Source organism: Physeter macrocephalus, chromosome 4 (genome assembly GCF_002837175.3).
Source record: "Physeter macrocephalus isolate SW-GA chromosome 4, ASM283717v5, whole genome shotgun sequence".
In the NCBI taxonomy this organism is placed as follows: domain Eukaryota; kingdom Metazoa; phylum Chordata; class Mammalia; order Artiodactyla; family Physeteridae; genus Physeter; species Physeter macrocephalus.
The window spans coordinates 19,412,164-19,431,870 of record NC_041217.1 but is presented as its reverse complement, the minus strand read 5'-3'; the positions used below and the strand labels follow the sequence as shown (position 1 = coordinate 19,431,870).

General features: G+C 38.3%; 1 protein-coding gene across 9 annotated transcripts in view; it reads right to left on the bottom strand.

The window, feature by feature from the left end:
• The window catches only part of MARK1 (microtubule affinity regulating kinase 1), a 164,758-nt gene that overhangs the window by 118,653 nt on the left and 26,398 nt on the right, over positions 1 to 19,707 (bottom strand). The window contains exon 1 of one of the 9 annotated variants that reach the window (XM_028488347.2): positions 3,073 to 3,506. The exons of the other annotated variants lie outside the window; for them this stretch is intronic. Coding sequence (XP_028344148.1) covers positions 3,073 to 3,111 — 39 coding nt within the window. The 5' untranslated portion in view covers positions 3,112 to 3,506. Of the gene's footprint in view, positions 1 to 3,072; positions 3,507 to 19,707 lie in introns of those variants that run through there. 9 annotated transcript variants of the gene reach the window in all.

Below are 19,707 nucleotides of genomic sequence, written 5' to 3'. Positions count from 1 at the left end.
ACACACACACACACACACACACACACACACACACACACACACACACTTGTGATAATCAAAAATGTCTCCAGACATTGCCAAATGTCCTCTGCCAACTGCCCACAGTTGAGAACCACTGATCTACTCCACAGGGACCTTATCATCTTTCTTTCCATAGGACATGTCACTAGTCTGTTATATTGATGGTATTATGCTGATTGGATCTGGTAAGCAGGAATTAACTACTCTGATACTTTGATAAGGTATATGTGTGTCAGAGAAAATAAATCCCACAAAAATCCAGGGGTCTGGCTCCTCAGTGAAACTTCTAAGAGTTTAATGGTCTGGGACGTGTTGAGATATCTTTCTGGGTAAAGAACAAGTTGCTGCATCTGGTCCCCCCAACGTTTAAGAAAGGGACACCATGGATACGGAATTTGAAGGCAACATATATGCTTCATTTTCATTACAGGTAATCCAAAAGATTGCCAGTTTTGTATTGGGACCAGAAAAACAGGACTCTGCAAAAGATCTAAGGCTGTCATCAAGCTGCCCTGCCACTGGAATTCAGAAGACTCACTGGTGCTTGAAGCATCTGTGGCAGAGAGAAATCAAGTATTGAGCTTTTGACAGGCTCCTATATGTGAATCGCAGTGCAGACGTTCAAGATTTTGAAGCAAATCTATGCCACCCTCTGCAGATAACTATTCTCTTTTGAGCAAACAGCTTTTGGCTTGACATTGGGCCCCAGGAGAGATTGAACAGTTAGTTGATCACTCAACATGAGCTTCCCATTATGACCTGGGTGTTGTCTGACTCATCAAGCCAAAAATTTGGGCATGCACAGCAACATTCCACTACCAGATGGAAGTGGTGTATATCAGAGAAGGCTTGAGCAGGTCTTGAAGGCACAAGTTGCACATCCAAGTGACTGAGGTGCCCCTGGCCCATATTCCAGGTACACTGCTTATTCTATATATTTATTCTAAACTCACAGCTTTGGCCTCATGGGGCACTTAAAGGAAGAAAAAAATTCAAACCTAGTTTACACTCGTTTCTGCACAATATGCTGGTACCACCCATAAGTGGACAGTTGTAGCACTACAGCCCCACTCTGCGGTGGCACTGAAGGAAGAATAGCAAAAAGAAAATTTCCCATGGGTGGAACTTTAAGCAGTGCACCTGGCTGTTTATTTTGCCTAGAAAGAGAAAGTGAGAATTATGGATCAACAGAGATTCACAGACTTGTGCTACTGGCTTGGCTGAATTATCAAAGACTTGGAAGGAACATGATTTGAAAATTAATGACAAGGAAGACGTATGCTAATAGATCTCCCTGAACGAGCACAGCATGTGGAGATAGTTGTCCCATGTGAAAGCTCACCAAGGATGACTCATGCGATAGATATCAGTCAGCCTCTTTCTCTAGCCACCCATCTTCCTAGCAACAGGGACTACCACTCACCAAGGCTAATCTGCCTATTGAATAGAAAAATACTGAGGTCCCAAAGTGACACTGCAATTCCCAGGAGGTGGTGAGGTTAGCCTCGTAGCAGGTTGATTATACGAGACTAGTTTCATCATAGAAGAGGCAGTGCTTTGCTCTCACTGGAATAAATATTTGCTGTAGATAGGAATCTGCCTTCCCTGTCCAGAATGCTTTTGCCAAAACCTCCATGGGTAGGCTTACAGAATATATTTTTCGCCACCATGGTATTCCATACAGCATTGCTTCCAAGCAAGGAACTGATTTTATAGCAAATGAAGCATGGCAATGGGCTCATGCTTGAAAAATTCACTGGTCTTATTATGTTCCCCAATACCCTGAAGGAGCTGGCTTGATAAACCAGTGGAATGGCCTTTTTAAAGATTCTGTTATGATGACAGATGGGTGACAACACTTTGCAGAGCTAGTGCATCTTGCAGGATGCAATTTGTACTCTGAATCAGTGACTAATATATGGTGTTATTTCCTCCATAGCCAGGATTCATAGGTCCAGGAATCAAGAGTTAGAAATGGGAGGAGCTCCCTTCACTATTATCCTTAGTGAACCACCTGTGAATTTTTTTCTTTCCAGTCTCTGCAACTTTGGGTTCTGCTACCATGGAAGTCCTCCTAAGGGAGGAATGCTTCCACCAGATGTCGTAGCAATGATCCATTAAATTGCAAGTTGAGACTGCTTCATGGCAGTGAATCAACAGGCGGAGAAGGGGGTTATTATACTAGCTAGGGTGGCTGATCCTGACTATCAAGGAGAAACTGGGTTGCTATTACACAACGGCCTAAAGAGGAGTATATCTAAATGCAGAAGATCCTCTGGGGCACTTCTGATTACTCCCATGTCCTGAGATAAGTCAATGGAAAATTACAATACCCCAATACAGTCAAGACTTCTGATGGCCCGGACTCTTCAGGAATGAAAGCCTGGGTTACCTCACCATGCAAGGAATTATAATCAACTAAAGTGTTTACCGAGGGCAAAGGGAATATGGAATGAGTAGTAGAAGAAGGTAATTATAAATACCGTCTATCACCACACGACTAGTTGCAGAAACAAGGACTGTAATACTTATATTTCTTCCTTATACTGCTATAAATATATTTGCATATGTATCCACCAATTATTTCTTCCTTTTTATTCCCCTTCCCCATTCCCCTATCTCCCAATATTAAAGTGTTAACATTAGCTAGTTTTTTATGTTAATACTGAAGTTACAGGGTATAAAAGGAGAGTGTGACTCAGAAGTGAACATCACCCAAAGAGGGATAAAGGGACTTCATATCTATCTTCTTTTAAGGAGAGGATTAGCATGTTTTTAGTCTACCTAGGATAGTTGCATCATATTAGACAAAAGCATAATTTGCTGTTATCTTTAATTGGAAGTATGGTTAAGATTAGTGTGGCCACATCCCATACTTAAAAGGGATGGCCAAGGTGACATGGGACAGGCTGTGGCGGCTTCTGCTATGTTAACTTAGCTAAGCTGGAACTGTATTTCCCAGAATTCCCTTCCCTCTATGGTCTGGGGTTAGTATTGGCACATTTATTTGCTTTGAAGGGCAGGGCAGGGCCAGACACAGCTGCAGCTCACGCCTGACATAGATGATCTGCTGGTATGTCCTGTGGGCATGGAGACGCAGCCAGGCTTTCACAGCTCCTTCAGCTCCCACGGGATCACCTACTTCAGCTGCTCTGAATCCTGGTCCAGGTGACTGTGTACCTCTACGATGAAGGGCATCAGCTTACCCTGCACGTCACCCACCTTAGAGGCTGGAAAGCAGTGAGAGATAGACGTGAGTTCCAGTTTGTCCTCAGAGATTATTCCAAGGTGTCTTGCTCTCTCCCACTTCACATTCATCTTTCCTTCCTAACTGGATGGCCCTGCAGATTTCAGCCTCTTAATACCAGACTCCAGAGCAGCAACCATATAGAGAATGCTTAACCAGTTCCCACAACTGTGTAACTTTAATCCCATAGCAAACGCCTTAATCTATATCGCTTATAGGACTCTGCTTCCCTGGCTGAACTCAGATGTAATTATATATGTAAACTTGCAATGTTCTTATTTTTAAAAGGCAGTTGAACATGGAACTGTATTTCTAATTTAAGTCACTATTACGTAAACTTCACTAAGGTGAAATTAATTCCTCTGAAGAGAAAAATACCTATCAAGCATTATTTTTAGAAAGATGAAGAGAAATGTATTTCCTTAAAAGAGAAGGAAGACAAATACAGAATTAGAAGAACTTTTCAGAACTCCACCAAAATCTTGCTCATCAAACCGTTATCTATAATTTCTAAGGGGCAAAAATATAAGCCTCATGATTCAAAAAAGACAAGAAAAGAACATTATATTGCAGCATACATGATGGCACTATCAAAATTATCCTCAACTTGTAAACGCCTGACTTAAAACCTGCCTTTAAATTTGGTTTCAGTAAAATCAATGCAGTCTCAAGAGAGAGATTCCATTAGCATGTTTAAAGCAGTAATCAATGCAAGTATATTTGTACTCAGTCTGAAGAATGAATGTATTGACATGAAGAAAATGGTAAGCATAGGAAAAAAGGAAGCCCAAGGAACATGAGTTTAGTAGTGTATCTTCAACACTGTGGAGTAGAAGGAAAAAATATATCCTGATGAGCAACTGTGAATCTTCTTTTCACCTTGGTTTTGTTTCTTTGGTACCATTACTGAACAACTAACTATTGCCAAGCATGTAATGTGTATCTAATAACTTAAAACTGACAATCCATCCAACCAGGTATGTATTTTACTCATTTTACAGATAAGGAATTATACACCTTATAAATGACTAAACTGGGAATAAACCAACCTCAGCGATGTCTTGTCTACAAAATTTATGCTCTTAAGCATTACACATACCATAGGTATGTCCACTGCCAATTGAGAACACTGACGTCACCACACACCTATCCTCTGTGCCCTGCTCTGATTCCTTGTTTACCTAGGCATCTGCGGACAATTCAGATTCCCACTTGGCTTTCTTACACTTAAAAGAAGCATTTCAGTATGCCAGAAAGTTATACTTCACACTGTAAATTTAATACAACTTTTGTATTAAAATTTAACACAATTATTTTTGGGTATAAAAAGGAATAAATCCATGACTTAAAATACAGAAATTCTTAATAATTAAAGTCATGTGTAATCCAGTAGCCCTAAGGTAAGCACTTAAAACTTTGGCATATTCACTTCCTTTATCTAAGTGTAATAATAATAATAATAATGGCAGCTAACAGTTACATAGCTTCTACTAGATGCCAGGCACTGTTCTAAGGACATTATATGTGTTCAGTCATTTAAACCTCACAACAACCCTATAAGATAGGCACTACTGTTATTCCATTTTACAGATAAAGAACCTGAAACATAAAGAAATTAAGTGGCTTCCCAAGGTCACAGAGCTAGTAAATGGCAGAGCTTGGATTTGAACTCACACAGTCTGACTTTAGAGCATGTGCCCTTAACCAAGAAGTGATGTCGCTTCTATATCTGAACTGGGGTACACAAAGGGTGACTACCCCTCTTCAGGAGGTGAACAGGGAGTGGCTGAACCTGTGTTTTATTTCTAGACACACTCCTCCCTAAGATACTTCCTTCTATCCCAAAACCTTCCTCTGGGAGGTCTTTCACTACAGCTTGCCATAAGACATTACAGGCTGACACAACTGAGTCCCCAGGGGATACAAGAAAACATCTGCCTAAATTATATCTAAAAATATGGTATTATATTGTTTTAGAAACTTCCTAGTTCTTTCACTCCCACAAGTGCAAAAACATTACAGCAAACTCATGCCAGAAATTACAATGGATGTTTGCTCTTTAAATCATTAAATTTGATTTAACTTAACACTCTAGTAGTCAAAGCTTTAGTCTTTTTTTAAAATTTTTAAAATTTTTTTTGGCTGTGTTGGGTCCTTGTTGCTGTGTGCGAGCTTTCTCTAGTTGAGGCGAGCGGGGGCTGCTCTTCATTGTGGTGCACGGGCTTCCCATTGCTGAGCCCGGGCTCTAGTTGCACAGGTTTCAGTAGTTGTGGCACGCGGGCTCAGTAGTTGTGGCTCACAGGCTCTAGAGCGCAGGCTCACTAGTTGTGGCACACGGGCTTAGTTGCTCTGCGGCATGTCGATCTTCCCGGACCAGGACTTGAACCCGTGTCCCCTGCATTGGCAGGCAGACTCTAAACCGCTGCGCCACCAGGGAAGTCCCAGAGCTTTAGCCTCTTAATACCAGACTCCAGAGCAGCAACCATATAGAGAATGCTTAACCAGTTCCCACAACTGTGTAACTTTAATCCCATAGCAAACGCCTTAATCTATATCGCTTATAGGACTCTGCTTCCCTGGCTGAACTCAGATGTAATTATATATGTAAACTTGCAATGTTCTTATTTTTAAAAGGCAGTTGAACATGGAACTGTATTTCTAATTTAAGTCACTATTACGTAAACTTCACTAAGGTGAAATTAATTCCTCTGAAGAGAAAAATACCTATCAAGCATTATTTTTAGAAAGATGAAGAGAAATGTATTTCCTTAAAAGAGAAGGAAGACAAATACAGAATTAGAAGAACTTTTCAGAACTCCACCAAAATCTTGCTCATCAAACCGTTATCTATAATTTCTAAGGGGCAAAAATATAAGCCTCATGATTCAAAAAAGACAAGAAAAGAACATTATATTGCAGCATACATGATGGCACTATCAAAATTATCCTCAACTTGTAAACGCCTGACTTAAAACCTGCCTTTAAATTTGGTTTCAGTAAAATCAATGCAGTCTCAAGAGAGAGATTCCATTAGCATGTTTAAAGCAGTAATCAATGCAAGTATATTTGTACTCAGTCTGAAGAATGAATGTATTGACATGAAGAAAATGGTAAGCATAGGAAAAAAGGAAGCCCAAGGAACATGAGTTTAGTAGTGTATCTTCAACACTGTGGAGTAGAAGGAAAAAATATATCCTGATGAGCAACTGTGAATCTTCTTTTCACCTTGGTTTTGTTTCTTTGGTACCATTACTGAACAACTAACTATTGCCAAGCATGTAATGTGTATCTAATAACTTAAAACTGACAATCCATCCAACCAGGTATGTATTTTACTCATTTTACAGATAAGGAATTATACACCTTATAAATGACTAAACTGGGAATAAACCAACCTCAGCGATGTCTTGTCTACAAAATTTATGCTCTTAAGCATTACACATACCATAGGTATGTCCACTGCCAATTGAGAACACTGACGTCACCACACACCTATCCTCTGTGCCCTGCTCTGATTCCTTGTTTACCTAGGCATCTGCGGACAATTCAGATTCCCACTTGGCTTTCTTACACTTAAAAGAAGCATTTCAGTATGCCAGAAAGTTATACTTCACACTGTAAATTTAATACAACTTTTGTATTAAAATTTAACACAATTATTTTTGGGTATAAAAAGGAATAAATCCATGACTTAAAATACAGAAATTCTTAATAATTAAAGTCATGTGTAATCCAGTAGCCCTAAGGTAAGCACTTAAAACTTTGGCATATTCACTTCCTTTATCTAAGTGTAATAATAATAATAATAATGGCAGCTAACAGTTACATAGCTTCTACTAGATGCCAGGCACTGTTCTAAGGACATTATATGTGTTCAGTCATTTAAACCTCACAACAACCCTATAAGATAGGCACTACTGTTATTCCATTTTACAGATAAAGAACCTGAAACATAAAGAAATTAAGTGGCTTCCCAAGGTCACAGAGCTAGTAAATGGCAGAGCTTGGATTTGAACTCACACAGTCTGACTTTAGAGCATGTGCCCTTAACCAAGAAGTGATGTCGCTTCTATATCTGAACTGGGGTACACAAAGGGTGACTACCCCTCTTCAGGAGGTGAACAGGGAGTGGCTGAACCTGTGTTTTATTTCTAGACACACTCCTCCCTAAGATACTTCCTTCTATCCCAAAACCTTCCTCTGGGAGGTCTTTCACTACAGCTTGCCATAAGACATTACAGGCTGACACAACTGAGTCCCCAGGGGATACAAGAAAACATCTGCCTAAATTATATCTAAAAATATGGTATTATATTGTTTTAGAAACTTCCTAGTTCTTTCACTCCCACAAGTGCAAAAACATTACAGCAAACTCATGCCAGAAATTACAATGGATGTTTGCTCTTTAAATCATTAAATTTGATTTAACTTAACACTCTAGTAGTCAAAGCTTTAGTCTTTTTTTAAAATTTTTAAAATTTTTTTTGGCTGTGTTGGGTCCTTGTTGCTGTGTGCGAGCTTTCTCTAGTTGAGGCGAGCGGGGGCTGCTCTTCATTGTGGTGCACGGGCTTCCCATTGCTGAGCCCGGGCTCTAGTTGCACAGGTTTCAGTAGTTGTGGCACGTGGGCTCAGTAGTTGTGGCTCACAGGCTCTAGAGCGCAGGCTCACTAGTTGTGGCACACGGGCTTAGTTGCTCTGCGGCATGTCGATCTTCCCGGACCAGGACTTGAACCCGTGTCCCCTGCATTGGCAGGCAGACTCTAAACCGCTGCGCCACCAGGGAAGTCCCAGAGCTTTAGTCTTTGACTAAAGACTACATCCAGTTTAGATATATTTAGTAAATCTAACAAAATCCAGTGATTATTCCTGAATATAAGCTAATAATCGTATCAACTTAAATGTCAATACACTTTCTGAATAAATTTTTTTAAGTACAGTAAAATTTTAACTGATGACTTTAACTCATGAACATGAATATGAGGGGTAGGGGGAAACCTCTCTGCAAAACACCTAAGAAGTTCATTTTAAAAATGACCAGAGGGCTTCCCTGGTGGTGCAGTGGTTGAGAGTCCGCCTGCCGATGCAGGGGACACGGGTTCGTGCCCCGGTCTGGGAGGATCCCACATGCCGTGGAGCGGCTGGGCCCGTGAGCCATGGCCGCTGGGCCTGTGCGTCCGGAGCCTGTGCTCCGCAAAGGGAGAGGCCACAGCAGTGAGAGGCCCGCATACCGCAAAAAAAAAAAAAAAAAAAAATGACCAGAATTTAAAAGGCAAATACCATATCTACATAGCACCACCTCAGATTCTTAAAGTACTTCAACATTTTCCAGAGAATGAGTGACTCAATTGTATATATTTACTGAACACCCATCAAGTAGCTACTGTGTGTACAGGACTGTGCCAAAGGACTTTTGGAGAGGGATGTATTTTACTGACATATTCTTGCTGTTTAATAGGACACAGCAAGCAATTCTGAAAGCCAACTATACCAGCACCACTGCTTGACTGATATGGGAATCAGTAACAGGGTTCTCAGTCTCAAGGAGTTTGCAGCATTGTATGTGAGACAGGCTTAAAAAAATGACAGTACAGTGTGAAAGGACTGTCACAAAGAGCACACAGAGTAGAATCAACTGCGTGATAAATAATCAATTCTGGCCAAACAGAGAGCAGAGTCTCCTATTTGACATACTCTTCCCTCCCCTGGTTTTTCCCTCTCCTGGAGAGGAAGGGAAGGTAGAAGAAAAAGGTTGTATAGAAGTATTCAACCAAGCTGGTACCAACCTTTTCTATTCAAGGCTTTCCTCCTTAGCACGCTTTTTGGCCACTAGTAGTTAAGAACTTACTAGAAAATCAATCCCCAGGTTTAAACAAGCAGCCACTGATACCGAATTTATTTCCCTCTAGTTTTTAGTATCTAAGCAGTAAGCAGAAAGAATCTAGAGTGGCCAGAAGGACCAGTGGCATAATTTAGTAGCGCTGTTCAGTCAACAAATAATTTCTATAGTGAAAAGGAAAGTACCAAAATGAGGTGTACCAATAAGTGCCAGAAGAAAAGGTAAATGACTTACCCAAGATAACTAGCTAGTGACTCATTAGCCGCTAAATAATCTTCCCCCTTAGGTCAACTATATTCACCATTGATAAAATTCACAAAGACAGGATGCAATGAAAGGATAATGAGTTACCAATCTCAGCATCTGCTAAATTCTTGTCCTAAGCCCCATGTATCACCCTATTTTTCTGCCCTAAGTCTGGAGAGGCTCTACTTTCTGGCCTCCTAATTTTTTTAAGGTTACTATGGGCTTCTCTAACCTTATTCTCAATACGTACTACCACAGTGAAATGTGTACGGGATTTCATCATGAAATGTGAATCTTTTCTCAACTGGTGTCAAAGAAATAATTATTCTAATACTTGTTAAAACAGTAGAAAGAGTTTACTCAGATTCTTGCACAGGGATATTACAATACGGGAGAGAGATCAACTCTGAATATAGCAAAGACATCTGGGGATTTACAGCCAAGGAGCACAGGGAGGGGGTCAGTGGAAGGAAAATTACTGAGGAAACATCAAGGTAGGGGGATTCTCGCTAAACTGGCCAAACAGGATTCTTGCTGGAAGCAGGTCAAGAGCTTACACATCAAAGGCAGGGGCTGAGGAACTTGATTAGATATGCAGGGTGGTCAGATAGCAAGGGTGCGGGATTCTCACTAAACCGACTAGCAGAATTCTTTGCTGAGATGGGACTGTGCGGGCTGCAAGGACAGGACAGACTGGAACGCCAAGGTCAAAGCCTAGTTGAAAAGAAGGCTCAGAGTAGCCCGAGTAAAGTGTGATCAAGGAGAGGGCCTCTGTCACCAGCACTGGCATCTCCCCTTTACCAAACCCTTCTCCCAACATGCCAAATAAAGTTTTTATAGGCACCATATTAAAAGCTCTTTCATGGGCCATGAGAAAGCAGGCCGTGGAATTTAAAACCCGGAACGTCTCTAAAACAGGCCAGCATACCCAGAACACAATCCACTCATGCTGACCCTTTGCCTAGATCGCCCAAGGGCCACCACTGCCCCCAGGGCCGCTTCTTGCTGAGGCACGCGTGCATGGCTCTACCTCCTCTCCTGCCTGGTCCTCTCACGAAACGCTGCCCCTCCAGGCTGCCGTCCGCCTGCCTCTGAGCCACATCACACACAGGGCCTCCGCATAACGCTCCTTCAGCCAGACAGCCTCTTCCTCCCACCAACTCAATTTTTCACAGAGCCGCTTGGCAAAGGACTACTTATCCTTCAAACCTTAGTTCAAAGGCTATAAACTCTGCTTGAGCACTCCCTCCTGCTTCCCCCTTCCTTCTTTATTCTGTGTTCTGATCACTCAGATGACAAGGAGCTGTAACTTTCTACTGCACTTGTTTGTCTCTATGTCTATCTCCCTCTGCAGGCTCTGAGTCCTTCCAGAACAGGGAACAGGTTTCATCGGTCTTTGTATCCCTATCCTCTCCAGTCGAGATGAAACAAATAGAAAAGGAAATAAAAGCAAACCGTCTTTTGAAATTGTGAAAGCAGCACTGTTGATCCCCAAAGGAAAGGTAGTCATGCTTTAAAGATTCAAAGTAAACTTGTTACTATATCCCTTACAGGTAGTTCATTAAGATTTTGGACTGTGTCTCAGCTTCTGACTTGTTTACAACCTGAACTAAACTGATACAGTGGTCAAAAAAATATTAAATAATGCTTTCTCAGAAGAGAGATTCAGCCTACCATCAAAGGCACCCTTTATTTTGTTGGCACCTCCCCCTCAAATAGAGTTCACCACATAAAGCTGGGAGGTGGAAGGAAGGAACACGAAATTCCTCATTACCCCCTTCTTCCATCTCACACAAATGCCACACACGTACCTTATAATCTCCAAGCAAGACAATTCCATTATTTTCTACTCCTGTCATCACCTACCGAAAGGATTGGTGATGTCAATCCTACCGAAAGGATTGATTCATCCTTTCTCCTATCCCACTTTCTTTAATAACCATCAAACATAGTTCTTTTTTCATTTTAATCAAAAGATGAGACTTATTACAATGTAATCATCATCATCATCACAGCAGTGTTTTACACAGCCTAGTCAATGGATAGCAGCATCAGAACTGCCTGGCCCTACCCTAAAGAAACTGAGTACGTACATGGAGTGAGAGCGAGAAGGGGTTAGGGAGTGTGAATTTCAAATGATCTCCCCAGCTGGTCTGCAGACTCACTATATTTGAGAAAAAATAACCTTGATTTATTAAAATGCTGAGTGTCAAAAAATGTGCCAAATACTATGGTAGGTAACATAAGATATACATAAGTAATTTGGAAGTAATCGCTGACCTCAGAGTTCTTCCAATTGAGTTAGGAAGATAACATTTACACACAGGGGAATTTTAGAACAATGTTAATCTCTATCATATAGAATGGTCTTCAAACGTTAGATCAAGTGACCAATCTTTAAAACCTTTAAGTATGGACCACTTTAGAAATACTAATTTTTTTTTTTTTTTTTTTTTTTTTTTTTTTTTTTTGTGGTATGCGGGCCTCCCTCTGTTGGGGCCTCCTCCGCGGCATGTGGGATCCTCCCAGACCGGGGCGCGAACCCGGTGTCCCTGCATCGGCAGGCGGACGCGCAACTATTGCGCCACCAGGGAAGCCCCTAGAAATACTAATTTATAAATAATATGTGTATTACTTTACAAACAGATTATGTACATTAAAAAACATAACATAAAAAAGGTGAAAGTTCTTGGACATATACTAAATCTATAGTAGAGCAAACATTATAGTAATTAATAAAGCATTATTAATATTATGCAATATAAATATGTTTCTTGATCTTTTAAACCTTGGGTTAATAATTGGTAATACAGAGATTTGAAGGACTGGTTACAAGTTAAATTTATGTCAGTACTTGATCTCAATGACTGTCATGGATTAAAAAAAAGTACCTCATACAAATAAAAGCAGTGCATCTCTGGTTACATTTATTTATTTATGATGTCCATATTTCAATCTATCCACCAATTATGAGAAAAATTTTTATAAAAGTAATGTTAGGAGACAGCTTCCTGATGACAATTAGCTGTTCTTGAAAAGTAACTATTTCAATAATTGTAACAAATGGCTTCCAAAATCTAAGATTTTGATCTGCAAGACTTATAAACAGGTTTGAAAACTGTCCATATTTTAGAGTATACAGATATGAGAATTTCAGAAATGACACAGTTTAGGGTAATAAAACTATATAAGTATGAAAATTTCTGAACACCCATTTTCAAAAAGCTTACTCCAGTCTTTCTGTAGTATAGCAGGCAAGATATCGTAAAGAGTCCCCCAAGATGCAACACACTTTTTTTAATGCATTGCTGAGCTTGAAAGGCGTAAGAGGAACGTCCAAAGAAAAAACAAAACAAATAAACAAATATAAAAGAAAAACTCCAGCTGAAAGCTACCACAAAAGCCAGCATTGCCCTAGGATCAAATACTAAGCCTTGGACCCAGTACAAGGTGGGAGAGCTGAATCTACAACATCCTCATTGAGCCAGGATCCATAGAGGAGACAAAAGTGTCCCAGGTCAGTAGGGGTCCCCATTAGGGGCAATCACAAACCCTCTATACAGGAAATCATCCTCAATTTGGTCTTCCAAGTTTCACACAGATAAAATCAGGCAAATATGAGTTCAACAGCAAATATCAGCAAATAAAGGGAAAAAAACAAGTCACAGTGAACAAGTAGACACAAACAAGAGAGCTAAATCCCCAGGGACTTCAGGTAATGGACTTTCTAGGTACAGAATGTGAATAACTATATATTAAATGTTTAAAAAAATGAAGATTAAATCACAAAAGTAAACAAAGACCAACAGAATATTTTAAAAGCCAATTGGGTCTAAGATAAAACCTTAGAACTTTTAGAGATGAAAAACAGTTATTAACAAAACTAAAAATTCAACAGATGGGGAAACAGAAGAATGCAGCATGCATCGCACACTCTGGCTTTTCAGGGAATTGCCCAAGGGACTCGTTTCTGCCTAGCTCTACTCAGGGTGCTGATGGGAACTGGCATATGCTAGATGCCTAGTGGCTGCTGAGAACAAAAAGAGTTACTTAGTGTGCTGCTGCTTCAGAGCAACCACAGTACAGCAGACAGACACCAGAGGGAGCAAGAGATTACAAGGTGCCCCCCTAAAAAAAAGAAACCTAAAATTCCTCTAATCAGGAATCTACCCAGACAAGTGAAAAAGATGCAACTACAGAAAAGGTTTGAGAGTCCTGAGCATGCCCAGCTGAACTGAATAGTGAAAATCTTTCCATGTATGAAGCCAGTACAGAAAGACTAGGAGGGGTAGCCATTTTTTTTTTACAGGTGTGGTTACCAACACAAAGCTACAAGGAACATAAAAACAAAAAACAAAAAAAACACATGACCATGATCCACTCAAGGAAAGAAAATAAGTCTCCAGAAATCAAGCCTAAAGAAACCAGAGTTATACGTATTACCTGACAAGGAGTTCAAAATAACTGACATAAACATGCTCAATGAGCTTATGAAAATGATGCATAAACAAAATCAGAATATCAATAAAGAGATAAAGAAAAGAACCAAACAGAAATTCTGCAGCTGAAGAATGCAATAACTAAACTGAAAAATTCATTAAAAGGGTTCAACCAATTCTTGATCAAGCAGAATAAAGAATCAACCAACTTGAAGACAGGTTGTTTGTAATTATCTAGTCAGAAAAACAAAAAAAAAAAATAATGAAAAAAGAGTGAAGTGCTTATGGGATACCTATGGTATTTATAGGGACTAATACCCAAATTTTGGGGTCTTAGAAGATGAAAGAGAAAGGACAGAAAGTTTAAGGAAAAAAATGGCTGAAAAATTCCCAAATATGGAAAAGGAAATGTATATCCAGATTTAAGAAACCCAAGAGAACTTAAATAGGATGAACGCCAAACAGCATGAACCCAAATATGTCCACACCATGACACATTATAATCAAATTCTCAAAAGTCAAAGATGGAGAATTTTGAAAGCAGCAAGAAAAAAAGTACTTGTCACATACAAAGGAACTCCCACAAAACTAGCAGCAGATTTCTCAGCAGAAAATTTGCAGACCAGGAAAAAATTCAATTAATACATTCAAACTGGTAAAAGAAAAAAAAAAACCCTGTCAACCAAGAATGCTGTATCCAGAAAAACTGTCCTTCAAAATGAAGGAAAGAAAAATTTTCAAAGATAAACAAAAGCTGAGGGAATTTATCACCACTAGACCTGCCTTACAAGAAATGCTACAGGCAATCATTCAAAATGAAACAAAAAGGCACTAAACAGCAACAGGAAAGCATATGAAAGTATAAAGTCTGCTGGTAAAAACAAATACACAGACAAATACAAAATACTATAATACTGTAATGATGGTACATAAATCATTTTAATCCTGGTACATTAGTTAAAAAACAAAAATATTTTTAAAATTATAACTATAAATGTATGTTAAAGAACACAATATAAAAAGATAATTTGTGCAATCAATACTATGAAGTATTGACGAGGGAAAAATAAAAGTGCAAAATTTTTGTATGAAATTGAAGTTAAATTGTTATCAGCTTAAAATAGATTGCTGTAACTATAAAACATTTTAGATGAGCCCCATGGTAGCCACAAGGAAAATACCTACAGAAAACACATACACACACACACACACACACACACACACACACAGGAGAAATAAATCAAAGCATGTTACTACAAAACAAAAATCAAAACACATAAAAAGACAGCAAAAGATGTTGAGACAAAAAAAATTTTTAAACAGAAAACAATTAACAAAATAACAAAAGTAAATCTTTCCCTATCAATAACTACTTTAGATACAAATAATTTAAACTCCATGCTCAAAAGACACAGTGACTGAAAGGATTTAAAAAAAAAAAAAAGAAAATCCCAACTAGATGCCGTTTAAAAGAGACTCACTTTAGATTTAAGGACACACATATGCTGAAAGTGAAAGCATGGAAGAAGATATCCATGCAAATGGTAACCGAAAGAGAGCAGGTGTGGCCATATTTATATCAGACAAATTAGACTTTAAGTCAAAAAATGTCACAAGAGACAAATTTTTTTTTTTTTGTGGTATGCGGGCCTCCCTCTGTTGTGGCCTCTCCCGTTGCGGAGCACAGGCTCCGGACGCGCAGGCTCAGCGGCCATGGCTCACGGGCCCAGCCGCTCCGCGGCATGTGGGATCCTCCCAGACCGGGGCGCGAACCCGGTGTCCCTGCATCGGCAGGCGGACGCGCAACTATTGCGCCACCAGGGAAGCCCCTAGAAATACTAATTTATAAATAATATGTGTATTACTTTACAAACAGATTATGTACATTAAAAAACATAACATAAAAAAGGTGAAAGTTCTTGGACATATACTAAATCTATAGTAGAGCAAACATTATAGTAATTAATAAAGCATTATTAATATTATGCAATATAAATATGTTTCTTGATCTTTTAAACCTTGGGTTAATAATTGGTAATACAGAGATTTGAAGGACTGGTTACAAGTTAAATTTATGTCAGTACTTGATCTCAATGACTGTCATGGATTAAAAAAAAGTACCTCATACAAATAAAAGCAGTGCATCTCTGGTTACATTTATTTATTTATGATGTCCATATTTCAATCTATCCACCAATTATGAGAAAAATTTTTATAAAAGTAATGTTAGGAGACAGCTTCCTGATGACAATTAGCTGTTCTTGAAAAGTAACTATTTCAATAATTGTAACAAATGGCTTCCAAAATCTAAGATTTTGATCTGCAAGACTTATAAACAGGTTTGAAAACTGTCCATATTTTAGAGTATACAGATATGAGAATTTCAGAAATGACACAGTTTAGGGTAATAAAACTATATAAGTATGAAAATTTCTGAACACCCATTTTCAAAAAGCTTACTCCAGTCTTTCTGTAGTATAGCAGGCAAGATATCGTAAAGAGTCCCCCAAGATGCAACACACTTTTTTTAATGCATTGCTGAGCTTGAAAGGCGTAAGAGGAACGTCCAAAGAAAAAACAAAACAAATAAACAAATATAAAAGAAAAACTCCAGCTGAAAGCTACCACAAAAGCCAGCATTGCCCTAGGATCAAATACTAAGCCTTGGACCCAGTACAAGGTGGGAGAGCTGAATCTACAACATCCTCATTGAGCCAGGATCCATAGAGGAGACAAAAGTGTCCCAGGTCAGTAGGGGTCCCCATTAGGGGCAATCACAAACCCTCTATACAGGAAATCATCCTCAATTTGGTCTTCCAAGTTTCACACAGATAAAATCAGGCAAATATGAGTTCATCAGCAAATATCAGCAAATAAAGGGAAAAAAACAAGTCACAGTGAACAAGTAGACACAAACAAGAGAGCTAAATCCCCAGGGACTTCAGGTAATGGACTTTCTAGGTACAGAATGTGAATAACTATATATTAAATGTTTAAAAAAAATGAAGATTAAATCACAAAAGTAAACAAAGACCAACAGAATATTTTAAAAGCCAATTGGGTCTAAGATAAAACCTTAGAACTTTTAGAGATGAAAAACAGTTATTAACAAAACTAAAAATTCAACAGATGGGGAAACAGAAGAATGCAGCATGCATCGCACACTCTGGCTTTTCAGGGAATTGCCCAAGGGACTCGTTTCTGCCTAGCTCTACTCAGGGTGCTGATGGGAACTGGCATATGCTAGATGCCTAGTGGCTGCTGAGAACAAAAAGAGTTACTTAGTGTGCTGCTGCTTCAGAGCAACCACAGTACAGCAGACAGACACCAGAGGGAGCAAGAGATTACAAGCTGCCCCCCTAAAAAAAAGAAACCTAAAATTCCTCTAATCAGGAATCTACCCAGACAAGTGAAAAAGATGCAACTACAGAAAAGGTCTGAGAGTCCTGAGCATGCCCAGCTGAACTGAATAGTGAAAATCTTTCCATGTATGAAGCCAGTACAGAAAGACTAGGAGGGGTAGCCATTTTTTTTTTACAGGTGTGGTTATCAACACAAAGCTACAAGGAACATAAAAACAAAAAACAAAAAAAACACATGACCATGATCCACTCAAGGAAAGAAAATAAGTCTCCAGAAATCAAGCCTAAAGAAACCAGAGTTATACGTATTACCTGACAAGGAGTTCAAAATAACTGACATAAACATGCTCAATGAGCTTATGAAAATGATGCATAAACAAAATCAGAATATCAATAAAGAGATAAAGAAAAGAACCAAACAGAAATTCTGCAGCTGAAGAATGCAATAACTAAACTGAAAAATTCATTAAAAGGGTTCAACCAATTCTTGATCAAGCAGAATAAAGAATCAACCAACTTGAAGACAGGTTGTTTGTAATTATCTAGTCAGAAAAACAAAAAAAAAATAATGAAAAAAGAGTGAAGTGCTTATGGGATACCTATGGTATTTATAGGGACTAATACCCAAATTTTGGGGTCTTAGAAGATGAAAGAGAAAGGACAGAAAGTTTAAGGAAAAAAATGGCTGAAAAATTCCCAAATATGGAAAAGGAAATGTATATCCAGATTTAAGAAACCCAAGAGAACTTAAATAGGATGAATGCCAAACAGCATGAACCCAAATATGTCCACACCATGACACATTATAATCAAATTCTCAAAAGTCAAAGACGGAGAATTTTGAAAGCAGCAAGAAAAAAAGTACTTGTCACATACAAAGGAACTCCCACAAAACTAGCAGCAGATTTCTCAGCAGAAAATTTGCAGACCAGGAAAAAATTCAATTAATACATTCAAACTGGTAAAAGAAAAAAAAAAACCCTGTCAACCAAGAATGCTGTATCCAGAAAAACTGTCCTTCAAAATGAAGGAAAGAAAAATTTTCAAAGATAAACAAAAGCTGAGGGAATTTATCACCACTAGACCTGCCTTACAAGAAATGCTACAGGCAATCATTCAAAATGAAACAAAAAGGCACTAAACAGCAACAGGAAAGCATATGAAAGTATAAAGTCTGCTGGTAAAAACAAATACACAGACAAATACAAAATACTATAATACTGTAATGATGGTACATAAATCATTTTAATCCTGGTACATTAGTTAAAAAACAAAAATATTTTTAAAATTATAACTATAAATGTATGTTAAAGAACACAATATAAAAAGATAATTTGTGCAATCAATACTATGAAGTATTGACGAGGGAAAAATAAAAGTGCAAAATTTTTGTATGAAATTGAAGTTAAATTGTTATCAGCTTAAAATAGATTGCTGTAACTATAAAACATTTTAGATGAGCCCCATGGTAGCCACAAGGAAAATACCTACAGAAAACACATACACACACACACACACACACACACACACACACACAGGAGAAATAAATCAAAGCATGTTACTACAAAACAAAAATCAAAACACATAAAAAGACAGCAAAAGATGTTGAGACAAAAAAAATTTTTAAACAGAAAACAATTAACAAAATAACAAAAGTAAATCTTTCCCTATCAATAACTACTTTAGATACAAATAATTTAAACTCCATGCTCAAAAGACACAGTGACTGAAAGGATTTAAAAAAAAAAAAAAGAAAATCCCAACTAGATGCCGTTTAAAAGAGACTCACTTTAGATTTAAGGACACACATATGCTGAAAGTGAAAGCATGGAAGAAGATATCCATGCAAATGGTAACCGAAAGAGAGCAGGTGTGGCCATATTTATATCAGACAAATTAGACTTTAAGTAAAAAAATGTCACAAGAGACAAAGAAGGACATTATATAATGATAAAATGGTCAATTCACCAGGAAGATATAACAATTATAAATATTTCTAGACCCAACACCAAAGCACTTAAATACACAAAGCAAACACTGACTGAAATTAGGAGAGAAATAGACAGCAACACAATAACATTAGATTTTACCACCTCACTGTTAAAATGGCTAGAACCCCAACAGAAGAGCAAAGAGAAAACAGAGGACTTGAACAACACACAAACTAGATGAACCTAACAGAAATATTACGAACATTTCACTCAACAGCAGCAGAAAGCACATGCAATGGTCTCCAGGTGACAAAACAAGTCTTAACAAATTTAAGAACACTAAAATCATACCAAATATCTTATCCAAACTGGTATAAAATTTGAAATCAATAACAGGAAGAAAAAATGGAAAATTCACATGCATGTGGAAATTAACACATTCTTGAATAACCAATGGATCAAAGAGGAAATTAGAAATATATCTTGAGACAAATGAAAACACAATACACAAAAATGTATGGAGATGAAGCAAAAGCAGTACTGAGGGGCATTTAGAGCAATAAATGCCTACATCAAAAACAAATACATATATATATATATATATATATATATATCTCAAATAACC